Source organism: Podarcis melisellensis, assembly GCF_964234715.1.
Source record: "Podarcis melisellensis genome assembly, chromosome: 4".
In the NCBI taxonomy this organism is placed as follows: Eukaryota; Metazoa; Chordata; class Lepidosauria; order Squamata; family Lacertidae; genus Podarcis; species Podarcis melisellensis.
In genome coordinates, this window is record NC_138531.1 from 48,778,397 (window position 1) to 48,806,370 (window position 27,974).

The 27,974-nt window shown below is 42.0% G+C and overlaps 1 protein-coding gene across 3 annotated transcripts; it reads left to right on the top strand.

Annotated features, from left to right (window-relative positions):
• Nucleotides 1–1,011: 1,011 nt before the first annotated feature.
• Nucleotides 1,012–24,625, top strand: DNMT3L (DNA methyltransferase 3 like). Of its 3 annotated transcripts, XM_081908637.1 has the most exons (14): nucleotides 1,012–1,251; nucleotides 1,554–1,738; nucleotides 2,550–2,642; nucleotides 4,504–4,584; nucleotides 5,543–5,587; nucleotides 6,351–6,430; nucleotides 6,817–6,929; nucleotides 7,785–7,956; nucleotides 10,361–10,445; nucleotides 12,817–12,905; nucleotides 16,058–16,133; nucleotides 17,975–18,105; nucleotides 18,399–18,484; nucleotides 23,846–24,625. In XM_081908637.1, exons 2-14 carry the CDS (start codon nucleotides 1,684–1,686, stop codon nucleotides 23,988–23,990), a joined length of 1,251 nt encoding a protein of 416 aa, XP_081764763.1. In that variant the 5' UTR covers nucleotides 1,012–1,251; nucleotides 1,554–1,683; the 3' UTR covers nucleotides 23,991–24,625. The 3 variants fall into 3 exon arrangements, with proteins under 3 accessions (XP_081764763.1, XP_081764764.1, XP_081764765.1); XM_081908638.1 differs by lacking the exon at nucleotides 18,399–18,484 and having other exon boundaries at nucleotides 23,846–24,008; XM_081908639.1 differs by lacking the exon at nucleotides 18,399–18,484 and having other exon boundaries at nucleotides 23,776–23,878.
• The last annotated feature ends 3,349 nt before the right edge of the window (nucleotides 24,626–27,974 follow it).

Consider the following 27,974-nt stretch of genomic DNA (forward strand, 5'->3'; position numbering starts at 1 on the left):
TGCATGCTAACTCAGAAGTACATCTCACTGTCTTCACTGGGGCTGACTCCTTAGTAATTGTGTAAGGGACATCAGCCTTGGCGTCTAGTATTTGGTAGGCAGTTCTACTGTCAAAACTATAACATGTTCCGCTATTCTATGTGGCTAGCCAAAATGCACCTAAAACATACAAAGGAAGCTTCGGGTCTAAAAAAACATAAAATTTATTAATATGGTCATTTATGTTTATAAGAGATTATTAAAGTATATCCAGCGCTTTTTTAAAAAAAAATGTTTAGGAGTACTCTCATTTTCCTACTATTATTGAAATACTGCCCCTCAATGGGGCCAAACTTAGATTCACAAAATGTTTAGGGGTATGCGTACCCCTGCATCCCCTCAGAAAAAAGCACTGAGTGTATCTATTAATGAATATGATAATTCTACACCCCATTGCCCACAGCCATTTCACAAAGAGCTTTTGGCAATCTTCACCAGTGGGGGTGAAGCCATTAACAGGCAAAGGAGTTGAGTGTCTTTGATGAAGAATTAAAGCTTCTTTCCCATCGACAGGTGAATATTGCCAGCTAGTTCATTCTTCATGCTAAGAAAAATTGAAAGCGAGCTTCACAGGCAGTGGTGCGCCTAGTACATTTCAGCCTCTAGACTTGACGGTCTCACCTGCTCACACCTTCAGATAGCAATGGGTGTTTTACTTCGCTTACTTCAAAATGGTGCAATCCATCCCTGGTGCCTTTGGGAGGCTTGTGCTCATTCTTCTGAGTGGAGCCCCAAAGTCCTGTCAGCATCATTTTGTGCGCGCAGGGCTGGAGAAACCTACAACTACAGACACCCCTGATATTATTATTATTATTATTATTATTATTATTATTATTATTATTATTATTATTATTATTAGTCACAAACGCCCTTAGCTTTATTAGGGCGTGTGCTTCCGCACTGCGACACTAGGGGGCATGCGAACGTCAACCTTCCTCTTCTATACATTTGCAGCCGTGGATTTGGGTACAGAAAAGGGGTTGCCAGATACCTGCCTTGACTTGAGTGATCCTCTGGATTCTGGTGAAATGGAATGGACCGTCCCTTATGGACCTGATCTTATTTGTTTAGGGTTCGCGGTCCGTAGTTAAAGCCGGGGAACGCCAACTGAAACAAGCTATATTCAGAGGCAGGTGAAGCGCCCGAAGAAGGTGCCATCTGATCTGCATACTTCTGAACGGACGGCGAGAGATTCGCCATCGACTTCACTGGGTACCAAGGGCATCCCAAGCGGGACTCACAGCAGGCTGTCCGACCACTTGGGTGCAAATGGGCTGTGCCTCTCCTCTCGGAGAATAGGACAGCGCTACCGGGGGAGGTGCGAAAGAAGCTGTGCTATGACACGTGTGAAAGGCTCAAAACTGTGTGCATCAGTTGGGGGAGCGCGACCCCGTGGCCTTCCAGGATGCTGTCGAGGGCCGGGTCTCACCAGCCCCGATGCGCGTGGCAAAAGGGGAGGGGAGGCGTGGCCCCGCAAAAGCCAGTAAACGCTGTGGGGTTTTCCTTTGCACCAGTTGATTCCGGGGTCTCCTTGGGGAGAGCAGCTTCCCTTCGGCTCTTCCATCCAGGGTCTTCATTCTCCGTCGGCCCGACGACCCGGACACGCCCCAAACGCTCCTGGCGAGGTCGCCGTCTGCTGCAGGGATGGCCGTGGTGCTGGACAGTGACTCCGGGGAAATGGGCAGCCTCTCGGAGGCAGGTGAGTGGAAGATCTCTTGGAGCAGACCCAGATCCACTCCTTTGCAGGAGCCCATAAAGCTGATGAGAGCGATGAAACCGACGGCCTGGTCACCATAAGGAAAGCACACGAACACATGGCGTTAGACCCAGACAAAGGCTTCCTACACACCATGTGTTTACAAAATGTTTAGAGCACACACCACACCCAAATAATAATAATAATGAGAACTGTAGTTTGTAAAGGGTGCTGGGAACTGTAGCACTGCAAGTATACTACTGTTCCCAGGATTATTATTGGAGAGGGGTGTGTATGTATGATGTGTACCTTAATTTGCACTTAGTTCCCACTGAAATCTGTGGGAATTGACCAGATGCCAGCCATGGGATATAAGATGGTGCACCACCACTGCCCCGCCTACCAGCTGTGATGGTGCCCACTGAAACTAGGATTGGGCAGCGTGGCAGCAGGGACAAGGGATGCACCGGGTTGGAAGCAGCTGGCACACACCTGTGCCTGGCACCAACAGCCACCCAGTTGGGAAGACGCATAACCTCCTTGCGTATGAATCAGAATGAATGCTCAATAAAGAGTGCACCTTATATAACCTCCACATTTTAACCTTCTATTTAAAACATAAATAACATTTATATATATATATAACTCCAGTCCTTCAAGTACATATGTCTGAAATGTTTCAAGCTGCATTGTTTCCCAGCTCGTTCAACTTTCCTGGAGCAGTCAGCATGAGCTGGGTAAGTCAGAAGGGTCACAGTTCCCATATTGCTCTGATGTCTCTCTCTCTCTCTCTGTCTCTCTCTGTCTCTCTCAGCTCCATCACCCAATGGAGGAAGTTTCCCTGATATCATTTCCATCAGTTCTGCGGAAGAAATGTCTCCTTCAAGAACCCTAAGGCCAAGCACAAGTAATGAAATTACAGTTCAATAAAAATTTAAAAGTTATGACTACAGAAACAGGTTATGGATCTGTAACAAAACTTGGTGCTGCGGAGAACAACTCCAGAAATAAGATTTGCCTTTTGTCCCTCTGTTTTGGTACCTTAGTGCAGCACTTCCAAAGTCCAAACTTGGCTGTGATGACTCCTTTTCTTGTGGCATTCCTTGAACTTTATTTTTTAAAAAAGATTCTTTTAAAATCTTTTAGCTTCTTGTTGATTGTTATTTTCAAATGATAGCATCCTAGATCCTTTCAACAGTACAGAAGTGTTTCGCTAGCAAAGTTGCCTCTTCCCCTTGCAGCTAGTATTGCATAGACCTTATAATGTCTTTTTATGTATAATTTCCCCACCCACCTACTGCCGCCACTTCTTCATTGCAAGGAAGTCTTGCCAATATTCACTGCCCTAATTTTGTCAGCTAAATTTGGTAGTCAGAGATCTCCAGCAAGACATTCCCCATCTATACCCTGGGTACACTCTTATTTATTCTGATGCATACACTGCTAAGAGCAGCCATGTCCAAAGTCCGGTCCAGAAAAGTTGTTTCCCTCATTTGCAAGGAATCATACAAAACAAAGTGGCACTGACAAAGAAAAGTTCCAGGGTGACAACAGAAAGCAAACTAAAAGTGTTTTTGCAGTTCATCAAAACTATCCAGCAATATCAAGTTATAGGAAAACTGGTACTATAAACAGTAATCCTTCTAGTTGGTTAATTGGTTCGGCAACTTGACATGTGATGCTAATTATTTCCCCCAAGAGTTAAATGATAACTAATCAGAGGCAGCTACAGTTGCAAATGGCAACAAAATATATGTGAAAGGAAGAGGAGCAGGTTTGCTCAAGTGTGGTGCAGATAGAAATACTGTTTGTAATGAAGTGAGAGCAGTACTTTACTTGCTCGAATTAACAAATAAGAAAGTTTTGAGAATTTAAATTCTAGATTAAAATTGATTACTTAATTGAGAAGAGGGTTGTAACAAAAACACTGGGGCCTAATTTGAATAGTAGAGTGCCTAGTATCTGGTGGGCAGACCAAAGCACTCATCAGGAGAGCTATGAGATTCAGACGAGGGTCAGATGCCTTGTCAATCCCAGCAGGTATATACGTAACAGGAAGACCCGGCCTGCCCAGGCAGCTAACCATTAGCCATGCTGGCTGGGGGTGGTGGAGGTTGGAGTCCAACAACATCCAGAGGGCCTCAGGGTTGTTGTTGTTGTTTAGTCATGTCCGACTCTTCGTGACCCCATGGACCAGAGAACGCCAGGCATTTCTGTCTTCCACTGCCTCCCACAGTTTGGTCAGACTCATGTTGGTAGCTTCGAGAACACTGTCCAACCATCTCGTCCTCTGTCGTCCCCTTCTCCTTGTGCCCTCCATCTTTCCCAACATCAGGGTCTTTTCCACGGAGTCTTCTCTTCTCATGAGGTGGCCAAAGTATTGGAGCCTCAGCTTCAGGATCTGTCCTTCCAGTGAGCACTCAGGGCTGATTTCCTTAAGAATGGATCAATTTGATCTTCTTGCAGTCCATGGGACTCTCAAGAGTCTCCTCCAGCACCATAATTCAAAAGCATCAATTCTTCGGCAATCAGGCCTCGGGGTATCTGTCTCTAAATACAGTGTTTGTGTTTATATGCAAACATACACATGCAGGTATTTATCATCATCATCATTATGTATTAAATTTATTAGTCACTGTTTTTCTAATGCAACACAAAGCAATTTACAATAAATGCTTTTGCTGAGACATATTGTTGCAGTTTTGCCACATTCAAAAATAGCCATCATGTACCTCACTCTGTCTCTCTGTCTCTCCCCACACATCTAGCTGTATCACTGGAGAACTATAGTTCTGGTGTAATTTCTATAAGTTCCGTGGAGGAATCAAACACTCCCAAACCAAGGAGAGGTAATCTTGTTTTCAAGAGGCGCTAAAAACAATGCTAGCTAAAGATTTGTGTGCCCCAGTATAGATTGTATCTGCTGCAGGAATGAACCCTTTACCTACCTGTTTGTTTCCATTTTACGGTACAAAAACAAGTGAAACCATCTAATGTTGAGGAAGGGATTGTAGGGCGGGTTTATCTCATCCATCTCTGTTCTTCCTTTGAATGAAACTAAAAGCCTTTTTAATTAGCAAAAGATACGTAGAAGGAGAGTTTCAAAATACTTCAGAATAATAAAGAGAAAGGGGCGATGTATATAAAGAATTGTGTAGAAAAATAAGATACATTAGCTATTTTTTATCAAGTAGAATTGCTCTCTGAGTCTCAGTGGTACCTTGTGCCCATTGATAATAACAGGGCAGAAGGTAGGGAGACCAACAGTAGATGGAGCTATAGCCAATTACAGGCAGAGTTTTGTCCCATCCTTCCTGCTGAGGAGTTAAAAGTGGAGCAATACTAAGGAGGAGGAAGCTGGCAGCCAGTACCACCTCCTGGACAGGCAGGGCAGAGCCAGCTGGTGGCAGACAGAGGTTGGTGGGCCAGTGCTGCACCTGCCATAATGGACCAGCCTCCACTGGTGATCCTGAAACTTATACCCATTTACATGGGAGCAATGACATTGAATTTGCTGCTTACATCTTAATAAACTGTATAGGATCACACTGTTTCAAAGCAAGTATAATTCACATCCCTCTCTGGTGCTGAGCTTATTTTTATTGTAATCTTAGAGACGACTTTCATGCCTGATAAAAAAAAACCAAAGTTTTGCCTGTTTCTGATGCTGTCTGTGCCACAAGTGATGAATGTTGGCTACAGCATGAAAGAGCAATCCAGTGCACATTTTAGTCAGATTAGATTGTACATTTAACAATGCAAGCAAGCCTTGCTTCCGAAAAGTGCCCTGATTTTTTTCCTCCGTAGAAAACATTGCATATGAAGTCAACTTCAAGGAGAGAAATATTGAAGGTACTTGTTGCAATTGTTACTGCTATAACTGTCTTTACTACAGATAGCTATTAGGAGGACTTCAGTGTTTAGTCAGCCAGTGAGATTAATCGGTATAAACCCCTTTGTTTGAGTGACAAGGTACTACCCAATTAATCAGGCTTACATGATAAAAACGCAGTATGTATGGATTGTTTAAATCCACATTTATTGGGATAGAAACTGTGTCTCTTTCATATACTGCTTCACAATTCATCCCAATCCCAGATTGTAGAACTGAGAAGAAATTCAGATTGCATAAACGATACTAGGTCTTTTTAGCCCTGTATCAAATGGGCATATGGACACCTTGTATATATACATGCTTGAATATCCTTTAAAAAAAAACCTGAACAACTGAATGAGAAAATGAGAAAAGAACAGGCATGGTCCTCCTAAGAAAAATATTCTTTCATAGGCGAGGAAAAGCAACTTTCTTTGTGTGTAGGGATACCATTCTTGAAATGTTTACTTATTGTTTGTTTGTTTATATGTCTTTTTTTCCAAGGTCAGCTTTTTTCCTCTTGCATTATCAGTGCAAATTGGCAATAATATTTCTAATTTTATTGGAATTTTAGTGGAAAATATAATTTTAATCATTCCTTATGTGTTTTATGTATTCTTAACCAAGTATTGTGTATTATTTGAACAACATATAAAGCAGAACTATTTAAAGAAATACAGTAAGCTCTGGGAATTGATGCCAAAAACACAGTGTAAGATGAGTATCTTTTGTGTTTGGTAGAAATCTGCATATGTTGTGGAAGCCTTGAGATTCACACTCAGCACCCTTTGTTTCAAGGAGGAATGTGTGCTTCATGCACAGTGAGTAGCTGATTTGGGTCAGACATGCTACACTTCCTTTATCTAACAGGCTGGGCAACTTTTTAAAAAAAAATAAAAGGGGGGAAGCAATCAAGGAATTGCTAGAAAAGCCAGTGTTAGATTGTCCACCAAATTCTAAAGCAAAAAATGCATCTGTCCAAAAGATGCTGGCAGTCTCCAGTTCAACTCTCACTTTAGCCACAAACTCCTTTGGTGGCCTTAATTAAGATGTTTTTCCCCGCCTCAGATCCATCATCTGTTCTAGGGGAATAATGATGGTCGCCATCTTTAAAGGGTTGTTTTAAGAAGTACTGAGCTTGGAACAGTTGAAATGCTAAATCTCATTATTAACTAACTGCAGTTTTCTGCTGCTGCTGTTTTAAAAGGAACATCTTCTGGAGAGATTCTTCCTGTGTGACAATGATGGGTACAAGACTGATTGTGCCATATGCTGCTGGAGCAAATCTCTCATAATGTGTGATGATCCAACCTGTAACAGGTAACTGACCTTCCAAACCACATTCAAGTTTACAGCAGCGCCTTTGGATATGGGATTCAAATGCTGTTGCCGTAAAACCTGGCTTTCATATTCAGGTAGAATGTGCATATTTACCTCTCTAACAGACTACTCCCCCACACTTGGTGGAGCATATCTACAATATCTTCTGCCTCAGAAATTCTAGCTATGCCTACTCAAAAGTATGTCCTTTTGAATTTTGTGGAGCCCCCTGCAGCACCCCCAGGCTCTGGGTCCAGTGTGATCAAACCAGTTGCACTCCCCTAAATCCACCTCTGGTGCTTGGATTGGGTCCCTGTGGTGCTGCAAAGGAAGAGGTGTTCTGTGGGGCACAACTGCTCTGTTCTAGGATGTGAATCATTGTGATGCAGGGATACAGAGTGGAGATAAGAGTATCATAGAGCAACTCATTTGAGTGTCCAGTTGCCCAGTTACCTGTGCACCAACCCTCAGCTTCAAACTTCCACATCCTTTTAATCTAAGTCAGTTTTGTGTAAATCCAGTCCTTAGCCAGGGCTCACTCAGAAATTATGAATAAGTGGGAGGAAAGAAAGTGCAAGTCACCCATACTTCTGCTTTTCCATTGCTGGTATAAAATCTAACATAGATGCTCACATGTTTTTCCTAGTGAAATGTGTGAGCTCTCCCCACATAAAAAAAAACCTGCACACTCCTATTTAGATGCCTCTCCCCCATTTGGATAATTTTCAGAACTCCAGCAAGAACAAGTCCCTGTGTGAAGCAGCAGCAAAATTTTTGGATGTATGACAAATAATTGGAATGTAAAATGTAAAAATGCCTTCAAATCATCTCTTGCTGTCTGTCTCAACAATTCAGGTGTTTTTGTGAAGAATGCATGGACAGCCTTGTGAGTTCAGGATTCTCAGACGAGATAAAAAAGAAGTCTCCCTGGATATGTTTCCTGTGTGCACCACAGCGAGCGTATGGTCTACTCAAGAGGAAGAGAAGATGGCGTGCAGAACTGAAGCGCTTCTACGATCAAGAGTCTGTAAGGGAAAGTTCTGTTGCCTTTTACAGATGTATACAGGAACAGGTCAAAGGGCTGCAGATCCTTGTATTAACTGGATCACATTTCAGCAGCAGAGGTGGGCAACCTATGGACCGCCAGGTGCTGTTGGACTACCAGTCTTAGGGTCACTGACCATTGCCCATGCTGGCTGGAGGTCAGAGGAAGCCACCTGAGGTGAAATGGGAAATGCTGCCTCCTGCCCCCCCCCCCCGTGCCCTACCTACCACCACTTCTGCCACTACTACACCATGGCAAAATTGGCTGAAAAAGAACTACCGTATTTTTCGCTCTATAAGACACACTTTCCCCCTTCTAAAAAGTAAGGGGAAATGTGTGTGCATCTTATGGAGCAAATGCAGGTGGGAGGCTCCGCTCAGCACTCCCTTTAAAGAGCCGCATGGAGCATGTGTGCAGCTCTTGGGGCCCCCAAGAGCCGCACACACACTCCACGCGCTCTTTAAAGGGAGTGCGGCTCTTGGGGGAGCCTTAGCCTCTCCTGGGCAGGGGGAGAATTCATGCCGCTGCCTGGGAGAGGCTGTGCGCGGCTATCCCATAAACCAGGACAGGAAGCGGGATCGCTGAGCTGTGATCCTGCTTGCTGTCCTGGCTTCTGGAATTCATAATATTGTTTTTTCTTGTTTTCCTCCTCCAAAAACTAGGCGTGTCTTATGGTTTGGTGTGTCTTATAGAGCGAAAAATACGGTAACTTAAACTAGATGCTCCGTTTCCAGCAGGTGGCAGCAGAACTATTTCAGCTGACCTGAAACACTGCATGGTCATTTACTAAAATGACATTTTTAAAGGGGGCGGGGAGAGAGGACCCTGTTAATTGGAGGTTTATGCCAAGCAGCCCAAATCTCTGCTTTCCTTTTCACTAGTAGTGGTGCATATGGAGAGGCAGAGCCACCCTCCCAACACCAGCATCACTGCGGCTTACCCGGAGAGGCCTGGGTTGGGGTGCTAGTGAGGCTGGAGCTGCGCAGTCGCACTAGGAGTGCCAGATTGACTGGTGGCGCTCCTGCAAGTCCAACCACAAATCCCACTCCCCCACTTGAGGCTTCAGCCTGTCCAAGTAAGAAGCAGCAGGACAGCTCAGCTCTTCTAACTTAGTATTGCCAACACGGACTGGCAGCCATCAGGAGCCCTTCCTAGACCTATCTGAAGATGATGAGGTTTGAACATCAAACATTTGCCATATGATGCATGTTCTTTGGGGCCCTGACCTGTGGCCCTTCTCGTAAGCCTTTAACGCCATCCTAGAGAAAAGAAAGTCAGAGGCAGGAAGAAGAATCAGGAAAGCCACTGCCAGTGTGAGTAGCCAGTACTGAATTGAACAGAGAGGCAGTTTGGCCTGCTGTAAGGCAGCTTTCTAAGGGAGTGTGTGGCAGAGGTTGGGGGGAGGGTCCTTGCTTAAGAAGAGAGCATTTATTACGTCCTTTGCTTGAAGGGCAAAGCAGCTGATACATGTTGTCCACTCATCAGCAATGTGGTCTCTCCCTAATGATAAATTTCTAATACCCTCCAAAGAGCTTCTCCCAAGGGATCTAGCAATAGGTAGTGGTGCCACATTTACCTTTAGTTAGACACATTCTTGGAGAATATGGCTAAGTTCTTTCTGCACTGTATGCCTCCGAAGGCCAGTTGCTGGGAACTGCAAGTTGGGAGAGTGTGTTCTACTCAGGTCCTGCTCAGGTTTCCCATAGGCACCTGCTTGGTCTCTCTGAGAACGGGAAGCTGGACTAGACGGGTCTTTGGCCTGATCCAGAAGGGCTCTTCTCATGTTCTTCAGTATCACCAAGGAAGGCACAGTGGGCATTTGCCATGAGGATGGATCCATGAATCTCAAGGTCATATATGTTAGGAGAACCTCAATAGCTTATTATTTTGCAAGGATTTAACTGCTACTGGCCCCAAATGCAGGTACTGAGTAGTCAACATTTTTTAAGCTGTGGAAATCGTATGGTGATTGTTTCTGCATTGCATTGTTAATGTTGTTTTGCATTTCTTAGCCCTGATGCTGAAGCTACCTGTGACTTCAATAGCACCTGTATCCCTGTTGCAACTTGATATAGATGTAGTAGAACCCTTGTATTTGTGAATGTGCTAACAGCAGCACATCTTTCCATTATCGAAAGGCTTTGATATGAACAGAGTAGCATTTATATATTTCCCAGGCAGGTGGGATAGAAATAATCTAATACATTTTAAATAAAATTAATAATTCATTGATTTATAGAGCGCTGTCAAAGCCTGTTGATATCCAGTTAATAAAAAGTCTTCGTGTTAATCCATGTAATAACTAAAATCACATACTATGTGTTCGACAAGTTTTGACAACAACAACACCTTACGCAAACATGTATCTTTTTATCAATTGTGTTAGAACCATCTGTGGATATATCAGCCTTTGCAGACATGGGATAAAAAACCAGTCCGTGTGCTCTCCCTTTTTGACAATATTACACAAGGTACGTAACTGAGAAATTAGGTTTGCAACATGTTTACCCTTCCCCTGTATCAGAGGTGGGAAACCTTTCTAGCCCGGAAGGCCAGATTATTATCTCCCCGAATTTCACAGGTAGGTGAAACTTCCTACCTGTCAGTCATCTGATGTCACAGTGACCAGTTTTCCCCCCACACAAGGGACTGCAGAAGTCCCATTCAAAACACTGCTAGCAGCACCTTGTTGGATCTCCAGAAGCTAAATTTAAGGAGCTGAATAAATGAAACTTCTGAAGATTTAACAAAGCATAGGACAAGGCAGAGCTTTGTCAGGGGCTGGTGAATATTTCTTCAGAAGCCTCTCTCAAAATGCTGTTTTGCCCAACCCTTTTAATGGGGCTACTGAAGATCATCAGCTGATTGAGCAAGAGTTCTTTGAAAGGGGCTTCTGATATCTGTGGCTTGGCATAGTTGTTAGGATAATTGGGAGCTTATCTAAAGATGGGGTGCTAAAAAAAAAGTTATTGCTTTCTGCATGTTGCTTTTTAAAGTGGTCTTTGCTTATTTTCAAAATATTACATGGCAATTTCTCTCCAAAAACAGCCTCAATCTAACTATACTTGGATAGCTTAAAAGTCTCTCCGTTTCAGTGGGAGATCATGAAACATGTGCTTTAGCTCTTCCATTGAAACCAGTCCCATTTATTATAGAAGATTATGAAAAACTTTTTAACATGTTTACCAACCTTCACTTATAAGGAAGGTTTACAAAACAAAAACCATGAAATTAAAGCACTGTTTATAAATTGGAGAAAAGCCAAGTGGAAGAGAAACAGCCAATTTGGGCGATCTTTATCTTAATCCTTCCTGACTAGCTCCTTGGGTGCCTTCCATACTAAGCAATTAATCAAGAATTGTCATCTTTCATTTACTCACTAGCTGCTGCTGCGAAATCACTGCATTCCACTGTTTCCCGTCTTCCCACACCCTCTCTTTTTGAGACCTAATTTGTGGCTGTTCTTTTTCCACTGAAAAGGCAATTGCATCACAAACCTTCTAGTATGGACTGGCAAAGTGCTATTGAGAAACCTAATGGGGTTTAATCCTAATGCGGATTAGAAAGTTGGACCTGGTTTGAAAACCATCAGATATCCCGCAACTTCCCTTGCCCCACTACTTTTCAATAATGGTTTGCCAGTTCACATTTATTCCATTTATTTTAGCTTATTTATTTATTTATTTATTTATTTATTTATTTGGAGCCAAAATCGAGATTCCTGCAAGGGGATTCCTAGGAAGGGGAACAAATTGAGGAAGGGTGTCAGAGCCTCAGTGGTGGTAGAGCGCATGATGTACCCACAGAAGATGCCAGGTTCAATCCCTGGGAAAGGCTCCTGTCTGAAACCTTGGAGAGCTACTGCTACTCAGAGTTAATTCTGAGCTAGATGGACTAGTGGTCTGCCTTGGTATAGGGCAACTCCTTATGTTTCTAGCCACTATTGACTGCATTTCTACAATCTTTGCACAATTAGCTGAGCAGCGAGCAAGTGCAATGGAGTTGAGTGAGGTTCTGTCTTGAGTAGACACCTGTTGAATTACGCTGTCAGTCTGCACTATGTTGTTGTTTTTAGTCTCCCATCTTTTCTGTACAAAATAAAATATAATGCACCGAAGAAAGAAATGGTGGGATAGTGAGAGCACATTTGCAAGTGATCTCCCTCATTCCTAGAAACTCTTGGGAATGTTGTGGCACTAAAAAAAATGCACATTTTAAAAAGAGTAGTGGGAACTGCAGTAATTTTAACCCCTTCCCAGAACAAGCCTGCTTGCACTCTGCTGTCTCTTAAAAATAGAAGAGGAATTTCTCTAATTCATAATATCTCCCACTCTTCTCTAAATCCAGGGAAATGGCAGAGGGAATCTCCATAGTGTAGTCTAGGAGACATTGGGAAGAGAGGAGTGTGGAGAAAAAAGAAGGCAGCCACAGCAGGAAAAGTACAGAGAAGAAGGAAAGATGAGAAGGAAGCTCAAGTCAGCATCCAGGAAAACCTATTCTCCCCGCCCCCACCCAAGGAAATTGAATGAAAAGCCTACATTAAGAGTGAGAAGCCTGTAGCTCTCCAGATGTTGTGGCATAGCCAATGGTCAAGGGTGATGGGAATTCTAGCCCAGCAAAAGGCATGCCAGGGTCTCCATTTAGGTTCCGAAGTCCAACATTGAGGGGCCACTGCAGAAGTGCCACTGCCATTTTTAATAACTTCCATCCAGCACACAGTAAAGCACTTATGAAGCATTGTCTGTAAACCTTCTGTCTCCCCTTTAGGGCATCTCTTCAGTAAAACACAAATGTGTCGCATTAATATTGGTATTCATTTGGGTCCTCATTTCTATTCTCCAGAGCTGAAAAGTTTAGGGTTTCTGGGGGAAAGCAAGGGCAATGGGACACTGAAGTATTTGGATGATGTCACCGACGTGACACGAATACATGTAAGTAAATGTCACTGAACTTTGTACTACTCATATTTCTAATTTTGTTAGATGTGTATATTCTTTCTGCTCCTAATATATTAACTGTATCTTACTGAGATAAAATCAGATTTGCTTCCAGTCAAAGAATTACAAATTCTTTCAGTGTTTATTATGTTGAAGTCAAGGAAAGGACAGTCTTGCCCCTTTAACACCGGACAATCTGAAAACTCGTCATAACTGGTTGATGCTGGTAATAACTGAAGAAAGAATAAAGCAGGGCCAGCACAGGGAGGCAGTTACCCCAGGCAGCAGCTCCAGGTCCATGGAGTTCGCTATTCACTGCTATTCCCTTTGCCATGACCATAGACCCCTCCATGTCTTCAACCACACCCACAACCCTGTGGTTTGTCCTCCCGCCCACACCACACATGCTGCCATGCCACTGCACTGCACTGCTGCTGCCTGCCCCTCTCTGGCCTCCTTTCTTGTGATAACAACATGTTATTACATAAAAATGAAGTTGAAATTGGTAGTAAAAAAGATGAAAATAAGCAAAAATTTGGAAATCTCTCTAATACAATAACTAAGATGCACAAATCTATAAACAGAACATATGCCACAGTAATATTTCCACAATGGATAAAGAACTATGCAATAATCTGGATACAAAGAAACCCTCTTTACAGTGCATGAGTTATACTTACGTTTATTTAGAGCAACGCTTTAGATAGCTAAAATGCCAGTATATTATGTTCACCATTCAGATTTTCTGGATAACTGCAATGCCAAACATGCTTCAGCTTGTTAGGCTTCTTCAGCGGTCTATTATATATATATATATATATATGCAGGTTTTGGTGTCCTCGGGTGTCTTCCCGTGTAAAAGTTGGGGTGTCTAGGCGACGTTTCGACGAGGTCTCACTCGTCATCTTCAGGCTGGTGCTTTCGGCTTCTTGTTACTGGAACAGAGCAGGATCTCAGTGTTTGAGTTCCTATAAATACTGTTGAGGGGGTGTGGTGTATAGCCTCCAATGTTCTGGGCAGAGAGGAAGTTCCCAGGCTAGTGTGCCTTTTCTTCTTTTGTTCCTTAATTACTTGAGGGATATCTTGAGTGATTTCTTGAGTGATATCCTGAGTACCACTTAGGAGGGTCATTAGGTGTGGATTAGTTGCTAAAGTCTTTGTGTCTTGACCTCTTGAACTTTGTGAAGAGTTTTTCTGAGAAGATGGCTGTACTGCACTTAGTTGTGCTCTGGCTTGGCTTCGTGTATAGGGGCGAGCTGTGGTTTTGTGGCCTGTGTCAGCCAGATCTGTGTAGGGATTGCAGGGGGGTGCAGCATCCGGAGGTGCCACCATGGTTTGGCTACTGGATGGTGTCTGTAATTTATCTGTGGAGAGGGTCTGGGTTTGGGTCTGGTGTGGTTGATTGGTGATAGCGTTCTGTGTGCCTCTGGATCTGGTGTCAGTTTTTGTGGGGAGGGCTAATTTCCAGATGTCTGGCAAGCGGGATGTGTCGTCACGCTTGTTCATGTTGTGAGGGTGTTTCTCTATCTCGATGGCTTCCATGATTATTCTCTTGTGGTGATGTTCCATGTTAAAGAGCAATTTGGAATCTGCAAAATTAATTTCGTGTCCTGTTTCTTTCATGTGTTGGAAAAGAGAGGAAGTTTTTTCTTCTTTTTTGACGGCATTCTTGTGTTCTGCGATACGTGCATTTATTCGTCTGTTTGTTTGTCCAATGTACGTGGCTGGGCAGACTTTGCAGGGTATTTCATAGACCCCTTGGTTTTCCAACTGGATTTTATCCTTGGGGTTTCTGAGGATATTGGCTATTTTTTGGTTGGTGCAAAAGGCTGTTTTGATATTGTGTTTATGGAGGATTTTGCTAATTTTATCTGTAGTGCCCTTGATATAAGGAAGGAGGGCCATGCCATTGTTTTCTTCTGTGTCTTGGTTTTTGGGGGGTGTTTCTTTTTGGATTAGCTTCGTAACCCTGTTTTGCTGGTATCCATTGGCAATTAACACATTTGAGAGATTCTGTAGCTTCCCTTCCTTGACGTCCTAATCTACAAAAAACCTGATGGCTCCCTAGGACACACTATCTACCGGAAAAAAACACACACCAACCGCTACTTACATGCACAATCACACCACCACCCTGCACAAATAAACTCCGTAGCCAAGACTCTCATCTCCAGAACCAAACGCCTGGCTGACAAAGACCACTTGACAACTGAGTTACAGAATCTCTCAAATGTGTTAATTGCCAAAACCTGCATTCCTGTACCCGTGAAAATCTACGAAAGCATATATATATATATATATATATATATATATATATATATATATATATACAGCATCCTTGATGCATGAATTCAGCTTATCACACATTGTGTAGGTTAAATAAAATTAAACAGTATGAGGAGCTGCCAAAGGGTTAAGCATCAAATAGCAATGTAAGGAATTTCTTCAAGAACAGCCTACCAGAAATGCTGGAGAAGGAACAAGAAGCCATGGGTTTTGATTACATTGCGATGGTTAACCTGTGGCCCTTCATATGTTGTTATATTTCTGCTGTCACCATCCCTGACAATTGAGTATGCAGTTGAGGCTGGTGGGAGTTGGACGGCAACAACATCTGGAGGGCTGTAGATTCTCATCATCTGTTATAGATGGAGGGAAAACTGTCTATTTTTTATTTATTTATTTTTGTCTACTTAACATTCTGTGGGTATTCTGCACGATAGGGTCATTTATCTTGTGAACTGCCCCGAGAGCTTTTGATGAAGGGCAGTATATAAAAATAATAGGTTCAGAAATTAAATTTAGTATTTCTAATACTTAGTGGAGCACGTCATAGTCAACCTTGCATAACACCACTGGCAATTTAATAGTTTTGTCATTTGTCTGAAGAGGCCAAACTTGGACTAATCAGAATAGTTAGTAGCAATGTGGTTAAAGGTAAACTAGTTGGTAAGGTCAGGTTGGTTCTGTGGCTAGGAAGTGGTAGTAATCCTGATTCAAAACATGCCCATGAGAATGTCTATAAAGCAAACTGGTGCATTTCTGAAAGGAGGAGGAGAAGGAAAACGAGAACCCATGTGAAATTAAAAGATGAAAGATGGGATCCTGCATCCAAACTACTGTGATTGTTTTGTTTTGTTTATTAGATAGAAGAATGGGGTCCATTTGATTTTATATTTGGGTCTACACCACCCATTGGAAACTCTTATCAACAGCCGTCTGGTAAGAAAAGCAAACATGCATGAAACTGTAGCTCTTATTGTGTCTCTCTGACTCTGGTCAGTTCCAAGATACGAACCATTTCTCTCTCCACTCTTCTCCAAAACAGGTTAAATACTGCAGCTCCAACATACAGTATTTACTTGGGAATACGTTTCACTGATCTTGCTTCCTTATAAATATTTGTAGCTAAGATGCACAATCTTAAGCATGATTACTCCAAAGTAGGCCACACTGTGATACTGGGACTCAGTCCCTGGCGATTGTGCACAGGATAGCGGTTGGGCAGCATGAGCCTAGGGTTCTGCTGTGTCAGCTAACAACATCCCAATGAGCTTCCTGTAACTAGTAGAAAGCAAAATGCTGCAATATATATTGTAGGAGCACTGATAAAGGAAACGGGAAGCACCAAGAGCCACAGCTAGAGCATGCTGTGACAGTGCTGCATCATACATCAGTCCCGATCGCGTCACTGACTACATTCCATATTAACAGCATATCAGATAGGCATGGAAAGTACCTGCCATCTGGTGTGTGACGTAACCTCATCCTCTACTACCATCTTGCTCTCATCCACAGAGCACCACAAGGAAAAGCTGGCAGTGACTTCTCCCTGGCCTTCCCCTCCAGCTGCAATCTTGCCTCATGATTTTGTTCCACAACTAGAGACTATATAGCCACGAACCGCAGAACTTCCTATAGACAGATATTCAGATTCCCTAGCAGCCCAAATACAGACAGGCACAGGTTATACAACAAAACTCTTTTGCTGGGGTTTCCTCAGAGGAAGTCTGTACTGACCTGCAGTGAGCGTCACTGACCTCTGCCCTATTGGTATATACTGGTATATAAAAAAAGAGGTGTGAGGGCTCAGACAGGGTCCTAGAGTCTTCCTGTCTGCTTCCCAAAGCTGGGCAAGCACTCACCAAGCTTTGGAAAAGAAATAGGAGGGCTTTAGGGCCCTGCCAAAACCTCTTGCCTCCGTTTGAAAGCTGGCTTAAGCTGGTCTTGTGAAAACTAGATGGAGGGTGTCAAATGTTGGTCTGGTACCATATTACCAAGATACGCCTCTAGCTGGAGACCTTCTTTATACCTAAGGTAAAGGTAAAGGGACCCCTGAACATTAGGTCTAGTCGTGGCCAACTCTGGAGTTGCGGCGCTCATCTTGCTTTATTGGTCAAGGGAGCCGGCGTACAGCTTCCGGGTCATGTGGCCAGCATGACTAAGCCGCTTCTGGTGAACCAGAGCAGCGCACAGAAATGCCGTTTACCTTCCCGCCCGAGCGGTACCTATTTATCTACTTGCACTTTGACATGCTTTCGAACTGCAGGAGCAGGGACCGAGCAACGGGAGCTCACCCCATCGCGGGGATTTGAACTGCCGACCTTATGATCGGCCAGTCCTAGGCTCTGTGGTTTAACCCACAGCACCACCCGCGTCCCTTTTTATACCTAAAGTGTATAACTAAAGTGTCCAGTCCCTGTCAGCAGATGGATGGAGGGTGGATGCCTAAGAGAAAGGAAAGCACACCCCTCAGGCTTTTATATCTTGCTACCTACACCACCTTGCAATCTATCTCTAAACATGAGACCTGTGCAGCCTCAGACTCCTGCTGTTATATTTGCATGTCTTTATACCATGTAATCTCTTCAGGAGCAGCCAGTTTGGCACCCATAAGCACCCATTTGCCTCCAGAGGCTTTCCTTGGTGCCTAGAGGTGGCTCTCTTCCTCCTTTCAGACATTCTTTTCTTTGAAAAGGAAGCGGGTGGGCTGGAGACCTTAGAAAGGCGTTTTTAGAACCATCTTTTTATAGCCTGTTTTCTCTTCTCCTTTCCCTTTAAAGCCTGGTATTTTTACCAATATTTTCGTATTCTTCAGTACGTGACACCCCCAGAAAGGATGTTTTTCTGGATGTTTGTGGATAACCTTGTGCTGGAGGAAGAAGACCGAGCTACAGCTTCTCGATTCTTTCAGGTGAGTAGCAAAACAAAATGCCTTCAAGAGGTGAATGAAGAGATCACCACTCACTTGCAGACATTAATTTAATACAGATTTTCATTGGCTCAATTCGCAGTTTGAAACAACAGTTTTATTTTATTTATGTAATTATTTGTTGCATTTCTATATCTCTTGGAGCATCTTACTTCAGTATTGTTCAATCTGTATTGGCTCCCAGATTTTGAATTCTGTATTATATTCTATTGGCATCAAATGAGAGATTTAGTTCTAGCTCTTGAGACATATGTATGGTTTTGGTCCTTTTAAAGATGGAAGCTGTGCTCAGATATAAGCTGCATGATGACACCATCCAGAATGCAGTACACATATGGAGTAATATCCCATCTGTTAACAGGTAACTGCTTTCTCAGATGTCCCAGAAGTTTCTGTGTGTGTGCTTGTGTTCATAGGCGCCGACTCCATGGGGCTTGAGGGGGCCCGAGCCCCCTCAAAAATTCATTTGGGGGGGCTCCGCCCCCCCAATAATCTCCGGCGCCCCTCCAGCAGAGCGCCATCGCCGCCCCTCCCCCAGCCCAAAATGCACAGGGAGGGGCGGGCTGCATGCCTCCTGCCCTCCCTCCCGAGCAAAAGCTCCACCCAATTTCCTTTGGAGCTGATTAATAGGCGCAGCACGCTCTCCCCTATTCGCTCACGAGGAGGCGGCGCCACTTTATTTGCATATTCATGAGCTTATTTATTATTCATGAGCTTTCCTGGGCCCCCCCAATATTTTTTATAAGTCCGCGTCCCTGCTTGTGTTAAAGCCAAACCAGCTGCAGAGCATTTAAGATTTTGTTTCCTACATCTGAAAATCCTGAGGCTTTTCAATGTCCCTATGGCTTCCAACTCACTTTTACAATAGAATCAGAGGACTGCAAAATTGGAAGAGGCCCTGAGGGTCATCTATTCCAAACACTGAAGTACAGGAATCACAACTAAAGCATCTATGACAGATGGCCATCCAAATTCTGCTTGAAAACCTCCAATGAAAGACATTCTACTGCCTTCTGAGGGAATCCATTCCACTGCCAAAAACTCTAACCATCAAGAGAGTTATTCCTAATGTTTAATTGAAATCTCCTTTTTTCTAACTTCAATCCATTGGTTTGGGTCCTACCCACTGGAGCAGCAGAAATCAACTTTGATCCATCTTCCATGTGACAGCTCTTTAGATAACTTGTTAATATCATCAAGGGACGTGGGTGGCGCTGTGGGTTAAACCACAGAACCTAGGACTTGCCGATCAGAAGGTCAGCGGTTCGAATCCCCACGACGGGGTGAGCTCCCGGTGTTCGGTCCCTGCTCAAGCCAACCTAGCAATTTGAAAGCACGTCAAAGTGCAAGTAGATAAATAGGTACCGCTCGGGCGGGAAGGTAAACGGCATTTCTGTGCGCTGCTCTGGTTCGCCAGAAACAGCTTAGTCATGCTGGCCACATGAACCGGAAGCTGTACGCCGTCTCCCTCGGCCAATAAAGCGAGATGAGCGCTGCAAGCCTAGAGTCGGCCACGACTGGACCTAATGGTCAGGGGTCCCTTTACCTTTACTAATATCATCAAGTTGTTATTGTTGATACAGTAATCAGAAACGCAATATTCAAAAGCTGTAAATAAGCTTGGATGAAAGGAGACTGCATTGTGAAACCACTGAATTAAAATACATCAGGATTTCACTTGTGGATTGAACCCAAACCCAAATGAAGATAATTAATTTTTAGCACATTATATGTGTTAATTGGCTTACATAATTACATTTGCCACTTTTCTGCATTTCCCTCTGACCTCAAATTTTACAGCTTCTTCCCTCACACCAACCAAAAAACAACAACAACCCCATGTGATACTCAGGATAACACTTCATGCATCTGACGAACCAGTGGAATGTAGTTCACAAAAAGTTATGGCATTATAAAGCTGCTAGCGTTTTAAGATGCCACAAGTCTCAAAAGACGAATGCTGCTCCTCTGGAAATCATTGTAACTTGTTCACCGTCCTGTCTCAGTTTGTGTGGGTCTCAAGGCCTGTTGAAACTAGAAGGCAGCGAAAAAAGAGGAAGAAACTCAAGTTGCTTGAAGGAAAATACATTTGAGGCCTGACGTGTTTTGGAACAATACTTCCTTTGCGTCACTATAAATATATAAATAATACAAGCATTTATCTAGTAAAACCAAATAAAAATAGACCACCTAAAAACAAGGCAAGTCTTACACCTTCCTCATTACAGTATTGGTTTTCTAATTGTTCTCCATACTTAAGAGGTTATCTCATTTTTACCCCAAATCTGTACTGGTAGAATGGCTTAGGATGACACAGAAGTGTTCATCTGCTTGGTGCTATTTCTTCACTTCTCTCAGTTTAATATAGTTACACAGTCCCAAGCTAAGAGGAGTTGTCTCTCTTTTGTAGACTTCTTTCTTTTAACGCCCTCTTTCTTTTGGAGACTTCACAGACAGATGTACAACAGAACACAAACGGAGGCAAACATGCACTCTGACAACATAGCAGCAGATCTGAAACCCCGGATCAGATTGGGAATGTGCTCCCAAACCCAACTGGGGCCTCATGCTGGTTTCCTGCCAAAAATGCCTCCCTCCGCTGCTATTTTCTCTCAAAGGGACTGTATGCAGTAAATAACACCTTTGGTGGCAAAGGACTGGTGGGGCATCATTATTTGCAAGAAATTGGTGCAGGGCTGCTCTCTACTTTGGATCTAGGCCCCAGAGCTACCTTTACTTCAACAATAAAAGGTGCTAGTTTAAGGAAGCTTTTAAAACAACAACAACAACCAATATTATCATATTGCGTAGCATGGGCCATCCATGTGTTATAAAAAAAGTGACATTTTTATTCCTTACAGGCCAGAAAGAGACCCAAATTGTACAGTGGGATGAACTAAATAAAATGCAATGGAGAAAAGGGATAATACTGGAATGGGGGAAAGGATGGGAAGTAATAATGGCACAGATTGAGTAAGATGCTATTGAATAAAGGGGTACAAATTAATAAAATAGGGTTTTTTTTGTTTTTGCCTTCCCCTTTGGCCCTTTCTCCTTTGCCTCTGGCCCTACCTCTTTGGCCCTCAGAATATTGGCCAGGTTACTATTTATGCCAGGTAAAGATTTGGCTGCTAAATTTCTCTATGCTGGGCTACTATTAAAGGCATCACAGTGACAGTAGCATTTGGTCCAGAGAGCTCGTCATTTTGAAGTGCACAGCTCTCTTTCGAAGGAACCACATAGTGACATACATTTCAGAGGTATTGCAGAGATGAATCAGTTTGTGTCAATGACACTTCTAGAACATTTGAGCTATAAAAATGCTAACAAAGCATAAATAAGATTATTAAGCTGTTTGCAGACTGTGGCCAATGCTGGAATCTGAGAACAGGCTCTTGTGAAAGGAATCATTCACTCTTCCTCATTTCACAAGCTCCTTATCTCTGCAATATTCTCCCCCATGGCTAGTTCAACAAGTCCATGGTTCATACATGCATGTACATCACTTGATATCTGAATACTCTTGATGAACTGATTCCATTGAAAAGTTGTGTCTTTAGATAGTGTGAAATATGCCATTTCACAGCTAACTTGTTTATACATGTAGCTGTCAAGTGGTGTGTATTCATGCATGAACTAGACCTAAACTAAATCATGTCAAATCAAATGAACTGCATACTCTTTTATCTAGGTATTTAGGGATGGAAAGTTGTGCCAGTTTCGGTTCTCTCAATTTCCATGTCCCCCCCCCAACCTTAAATTCAGTTCTCTACTTTTCTGCAGCAACGTTCAGCTTACTCATTTTTAAAATCCTCATGAAAATTATTCCACATTTTAGTGTGAATTTCTCCAAATAAGCACGTTTGTAGTGCAGTTTTGGCTCATTTACGTATTTTTGTAAGCAGTTACTTCTAATATAGTGCATTTTACATGTTATTTTCACTAATATAATCATTTTTATACACACTTTTACCAATGCATTTTTGTAACCATTGATTAGAGAACTGCATCACAAAATCTGAATATGTGCAAATGACAAAGGATGACTCTTTTTTTGCTTCTCAACATTGTTTCAGAAAGTTCAACATTTGTTAACTTCACGTTTAAATGTGAACTAAATCAAATTCTTCCCCCATCCCTAATTTGAAACTGAAGAATCATGTATTAGCTTTGGCTTCTGGCATGTGGGTTTAATTAGCTACTCATACAACTCATACAACTACTCATACAACTCATACAACTATTCTGGGGATGCGGGTGGTTCTGTGGTCTAAACCACAGAGCCTAGGGCTTGCTGATCAGAAGGTCAGTGGTCCGAATCCCCGTGACAGGGTGAGCTCCTGTAGCTCGGTCCCTGCTCCTGCCAAGGGATCCCTGACCGTTAGGTCCAGTCGCGGACGACTCTGGGGTTGTGCGCTCATCTCACTCTATAGGCCAAGGGAGCCAGCGTTTGTCTGCAGACAGCTTCCGGGTCATGTGGCCAGCATGACAAAGCCGCTTCTGGAGAACCATAGCAGAGCACGGAAACACCGTTTACCTTCCCGCCGGAGCGGTACAAGGGTGGAGTAGCTGGCAAAAAACAACAACAAGTAACCAAACAAACTCCTGTGTTGCAAAGAGAACATCAGCAATGTCTAGGCAACACAATGACTCTGTACATACGCAATAGACAATCTTTATAGAATTCCTTCAAACCATAACAAGTACAAAATGAAATTTTCCAGATATTGACTACTGTTTCGTAGAATTCTTCGTCAGCGTGGTGGGAGGCTATAGAATTGCTTCTACATTATTACATGAGCACTGTTCCACAGCATTTGATATCTTCATTTCTATATAAGATGGATTTATGAAGCAATTCTATATCCTCCCACCACGCTGACAAAGTAGTCTACGAAACAATAGTCAATATCCGGAATCACTGTTCAGTGTTGGACACCATATTTGCTGAATATACAAAGCTTTACAGCTTGTCTTTCATCGTACAAAGTCTGGTACCTCGCTTCATTTAAAGATTTTCAGAGCCTTTGAGACTAAAGATTTAATTTTTTACTTGTTATGGTTTGAAGGAATTCTATAAATTCTATAAAGATTGTCCATTGTGTATGTACATGGTCATCATGTTGCCTAGACATTGCTGATGTTCTCCAGGTGCAGCAGAAAAAAGCCAAGGAGGCTAAAGTTGATGCCCACATCCCAGAGAGCAGTAGTCCTGTTGTTGCTATTGTATTGTCTCTGAATGCATGGCAGTCCCCAAATAAAAGCAGACACTGTCACAGATTAGTCTCTAACTCACAAATCAGACTTTAATCTGTGAGAACGTTTCCCATAACTTTGAAAACCAAAGTTGTGCAAGAGGAAAGCAGATCATGCAATTGAACTTTCGTGTCCCTTCCTTCCCCCTAAACCTCTCCTCAACAGCAGAGGCTCTGGTGCAGCTGCAGCTGTATTTGAGAAGTCGCCTAAAATTAGATGGAGCATTGTCAGGAAACAATGTGGCAACCCTAATCAGTGCACCGCTAATAAGGGCACAATGAGATGTTAGACCCTTTTATATAGGGAAAGGGAAAGGGACCAGGGTGTGGAAGCAGCATAATTTCCTGTATGGCCTGAAATGTAAATATAATGACAAGTTGTTTATTTCCCATTAAGGGAAAGAAAGAAGTCACGTCTTTTAACATTTTTACATGAATATTGTGGGGTGTTGTTTTTTATTCTCCAGCAAATATTCTGCATCTGCCTTGTACGTGGATTTATCTCTGTTGGCAAAGAACATCCTTGAAACCAGAATCTTCTCTCAGCGTCCAGCCACTCTGATTAAGGACTTTTTTGTGCCCTTGAAGGAATATTTTAGGACATTTCCATAAAACATTCTTTGTACTTTAGATCAGCCTATAAGCAGGGTTGCCATAATCAGCTGTCCCTTTAATACTGCCTTGATATTAACAAGAAATATTGTTATCTCAATGCAGAGAAATTTCATCTACTGATTTATTCATACCAAGCTGTTTTCGATGCAGAGGAGCCAGCCAAGCTGTTTTTCTTCTAATCAGTTGGCCATCATCCTGAAAAAATATTTTTGGATTGTTGATACAATTCCTATTCCAACTGCCTTCTGCAGGAGTCTTTATTTTATTTTACCTGGGTTTGCATCATACATGTACACAAGCTCTAATTGTTATGCTATTTATTCATAATTTTAAAACTTTATAAACTGCCTTTCTGCCCTAACAAGGGCTTGCAAGGCAGGATACAAAAACAAAAACCAAATGTAATACAATAATATAGTGTACATATTTATGCTGTACATATTTAAATATTTAAATGCTAGAAATTCATGAATGGTGAGGAATTATCACAATTAATGGCTGCAAAATGTTCCATCAGGAGAATGAAAAAATAAAATTTGCAGTGTTAAGAGAATCTTAAAAATTACTTGCTTTTGAGTATATTGTACTTACTTATGCTTTCCGAAGGGTACTTTTAAAACAAATAAATGTTATTTTGTCATAAGAGAAATGCAATGTTAAATTTGATTTGTTCGCCCCATTTAAGGAAACAATTTATAAAGTTATTTATCTGAAATTCATATCACATGACAGTCTTGATCTTTTTTATGTCTGAACCCCAATGAACCCCTAGTGGCTTAAAATGCAGCAAAGCTAATAGGTTTTAAAAATAAAATTGGTCGGCTTACAAAGTAAAAATAGCTTGGAAGCTGGAGCTAACCCACCACCCATTGTCAGTCTTGTTCACACATCACTAGCATTGCTTAAAAGAGTAAAATAAATTACACAGGAATCTCATTGGTACTGAAAAAACGGTTACTTCATATTCGCAAGGAGAGAGGAAGTTTCATGGTTGTCTCATGCAGGAGGAGGAGAAAGGGAGGGTGATGGAGGAAGGGGTGGAGGTTAGGTGTTAAGTGGAAAACCACAACAGTGTATCTTCCCTGATGATCTGCTCGTCTCAAACCTGCCCTCTACTGACTGGAGTCCTGCAAAGTTGTTTATACCCAACATTTCTGTCCACTGAGTTTTATGTTCCTGTACACAGCAGAGAAAAGGCAGGGATGTCTTCACCCAATGTGTATTGCCTGATTTGTTTCCCTGCTCATTCAGCTCCCCCCTTGCACTCCTATTCAATGCAGCTGTCATCTGCACATGTGCAACAGCTGTCCCAAATGTACACACCTCAACTTACCGGTAACCACAGCTTATCTTTCCAAATCAGATGGAAGCTGATTTGAGGAGAAACACTGGAAATGGGGAAATTTCTCAAGGAGCTACAAGAGACCTATGGATTGTGGTTAATGTAGTGTGTGTTCAGCTCAAACACCTGTGCTAGGGGCACACTGGAGCCACCATAAATGTTAATGTATACTACAGCTGTAGTGTCAGTTATTTGAATTAATAATTATATTCCAAAGCACAGTGCTGGGTTGAAAATGTGTATATCAAAACAGAGAGGTAATTAAAAAATGTATGTTTCTATAAAGGTTTCTGTTTACCAGAATTTTAATTCCCTGGAGGACCAAGCTGATCAACAACATCTTCATACCAGAATAATGTGTTCAGGGTTTTAATGTGCCACCACAGTAAGACACTGTGCAGATTTTTGTAGCAGGGGGCAGGGGGCAGAAATCTGACCAGCACTGTCTGTCTATGTTTGGAGCAATTTCAAAACTTTTCAAAAAGTTATTTAAACTCTTTAATGTGTAAAATGATGGATACACATGCACTCATGCAGGTTGTTGGGTTTTTAAATTGTGAAATTTCCTTTGTAGGATAAAATTCAACTCAATTCTCCTACTGAAATCTGCCTAGATTCTAGATTATAAATCTTTTCTGTACATTCCAGGGCTCTGAACAAAGGTTTCAGGGTTGGTGAGTCATTTTCACAGGTTTTTAAGTATTTTATTGAATGCTATCCCAGACAAAGGGAAGGCCTAGGGCAACTTTACCAGGAAACTGAGATATTAACAAGTTCAAGACTCTGACCAAGTATGTCTCAGGAGATCTACACTGTTCAAAAACTCATTCACAGATACCTGAGTCAAGTTAAAAGGAACTCAAGAGACATCATCCCACTCAAATCCAAATGCCAAAAATCTCTTCATGTTATCATTTAGTCATTCATATTGATATGTATAGAATTAGGGAATGCAACTGGATTGAAGACAATTATGGAATCTTGTTGTCCCCCTGCCTCAGTGATACCCCTCCCATCCTTTTGTACAATTATCCAGCTGTAAACCTTTAAATACCAGAACAAGAGCACAGCTATGGAAGCAGTAAGGGGGAAGAGTCTCCACAATAACTATTATATTACTCTTTTTGTTGCTGTTCCACCATAAATATAGTTGTGGTGAGATCAGAACTGAGCCCCATTTGCTATCATAAGAAAATGTCTAAAAACTAAAATAACATTCTTCACCCTGAAATGGCCTGTTGGGAACAAATAAACGTTGACCCAAGCACTCTCTCTACTTCTGCCAATGTGGGAACAACTTACAAGAGCTAGGTCATTTGTTAACTCTGTATCTGTGTTTAGTGATGGATATGGGTCAATAAATTGAAGCTGAATCCTTTTTTTATATAAGATGTTTTAAAGCTTTTGCATAATAAGATAAAATAAACTAATCTAAATAAAAGCAAAAACAGAGAGAGATAAAACAGTGTCCTTTCTCAAAGGTAGTTCTTAACCCTTGTATAACTAACACAGATTAAGCTTCAATCAATAAATTGAAGCTGAATCCTGATGAGACAGAGGTATTGTTTTTCTCAAGTTCTCCAATCTGGGGATAGCTTGTTGTGGTATCATGATTAAAATGAATTGTGTTTCTCTTGTATGTAAGCATAATAATAATAATAATAATTTTGACAATATGTAGCAAAAACCATTAAATAAACTGGCTTGCTTTGAGTACCTTCTTATCTGCAGTAATGGGGTACTTCTTAAAACAACTGAATATGATGAAACTTCTTTTGTTTATTTTAAGGGATCTAAGGTTCCTTATATATTTTTAGCAGGCCTTCTCACTCCAATGTTAATGGTTCTAATGCATTTAAAATTCAGGACTTCTTTACTTAAGATTCAATTTGGTTTCCCTCAAGGCTAGCCACTTGTTTATTAGGAAAGTCCCCATTTGATGTCTTTAGGGTTAATTTTTTTGGGAAATCAAATCTAAGCAGCAGCTGCATAATCTGTGAACATGCCAAAAAGCCTGGCAGGGGTTGTTTTTGTTGCTTAGCCTGTTTATAAGTTAAAATGTGAAATTTAAACAACTGGTGAAAGCTGAGAACACTAAAGTAGGAATCTGCATTTCTTAAGGATCGCTCAGTTGGTTAGACTGTGGTGCTGATAATGCCAAGGTTACAGGTTTGATCCCTGTATGGGACAGCTGCATATTCAAGTTGGATTAGATGATCCTCAAGGTCCCTTCTAGGGACAACAGAATGCCTAAACCTATTTTGTCATATGCTGGGCCAATAGCCACACACATCCTCTGAATTCCATAGCTATTTTTCTGTTTTAACAAGGGCAACAGAAAGAAGAATAAGGACTTTTACTTATGTGTATTCTATATATTATGCTCAGGGTGTTTTAGAATGGAGGTTTTGAGATTTAGCAAACACAGCACAGCTGTGATATTAAGGGTACCAAACACAGACACTTCCTTTCCAGTTTCCTGTGTTTGTGCTATGACTGAAGTTTGAAGAAGTTGCTTTCGGGAAGTACCCTGTATATTGTAATAATGCTATTAAAAAAAATATACAATTGTATAAAATATACATAGTACAAGTGACATGTCTAATGGTGTGGGTTGTTAGTCCATATCTTATCTTCTA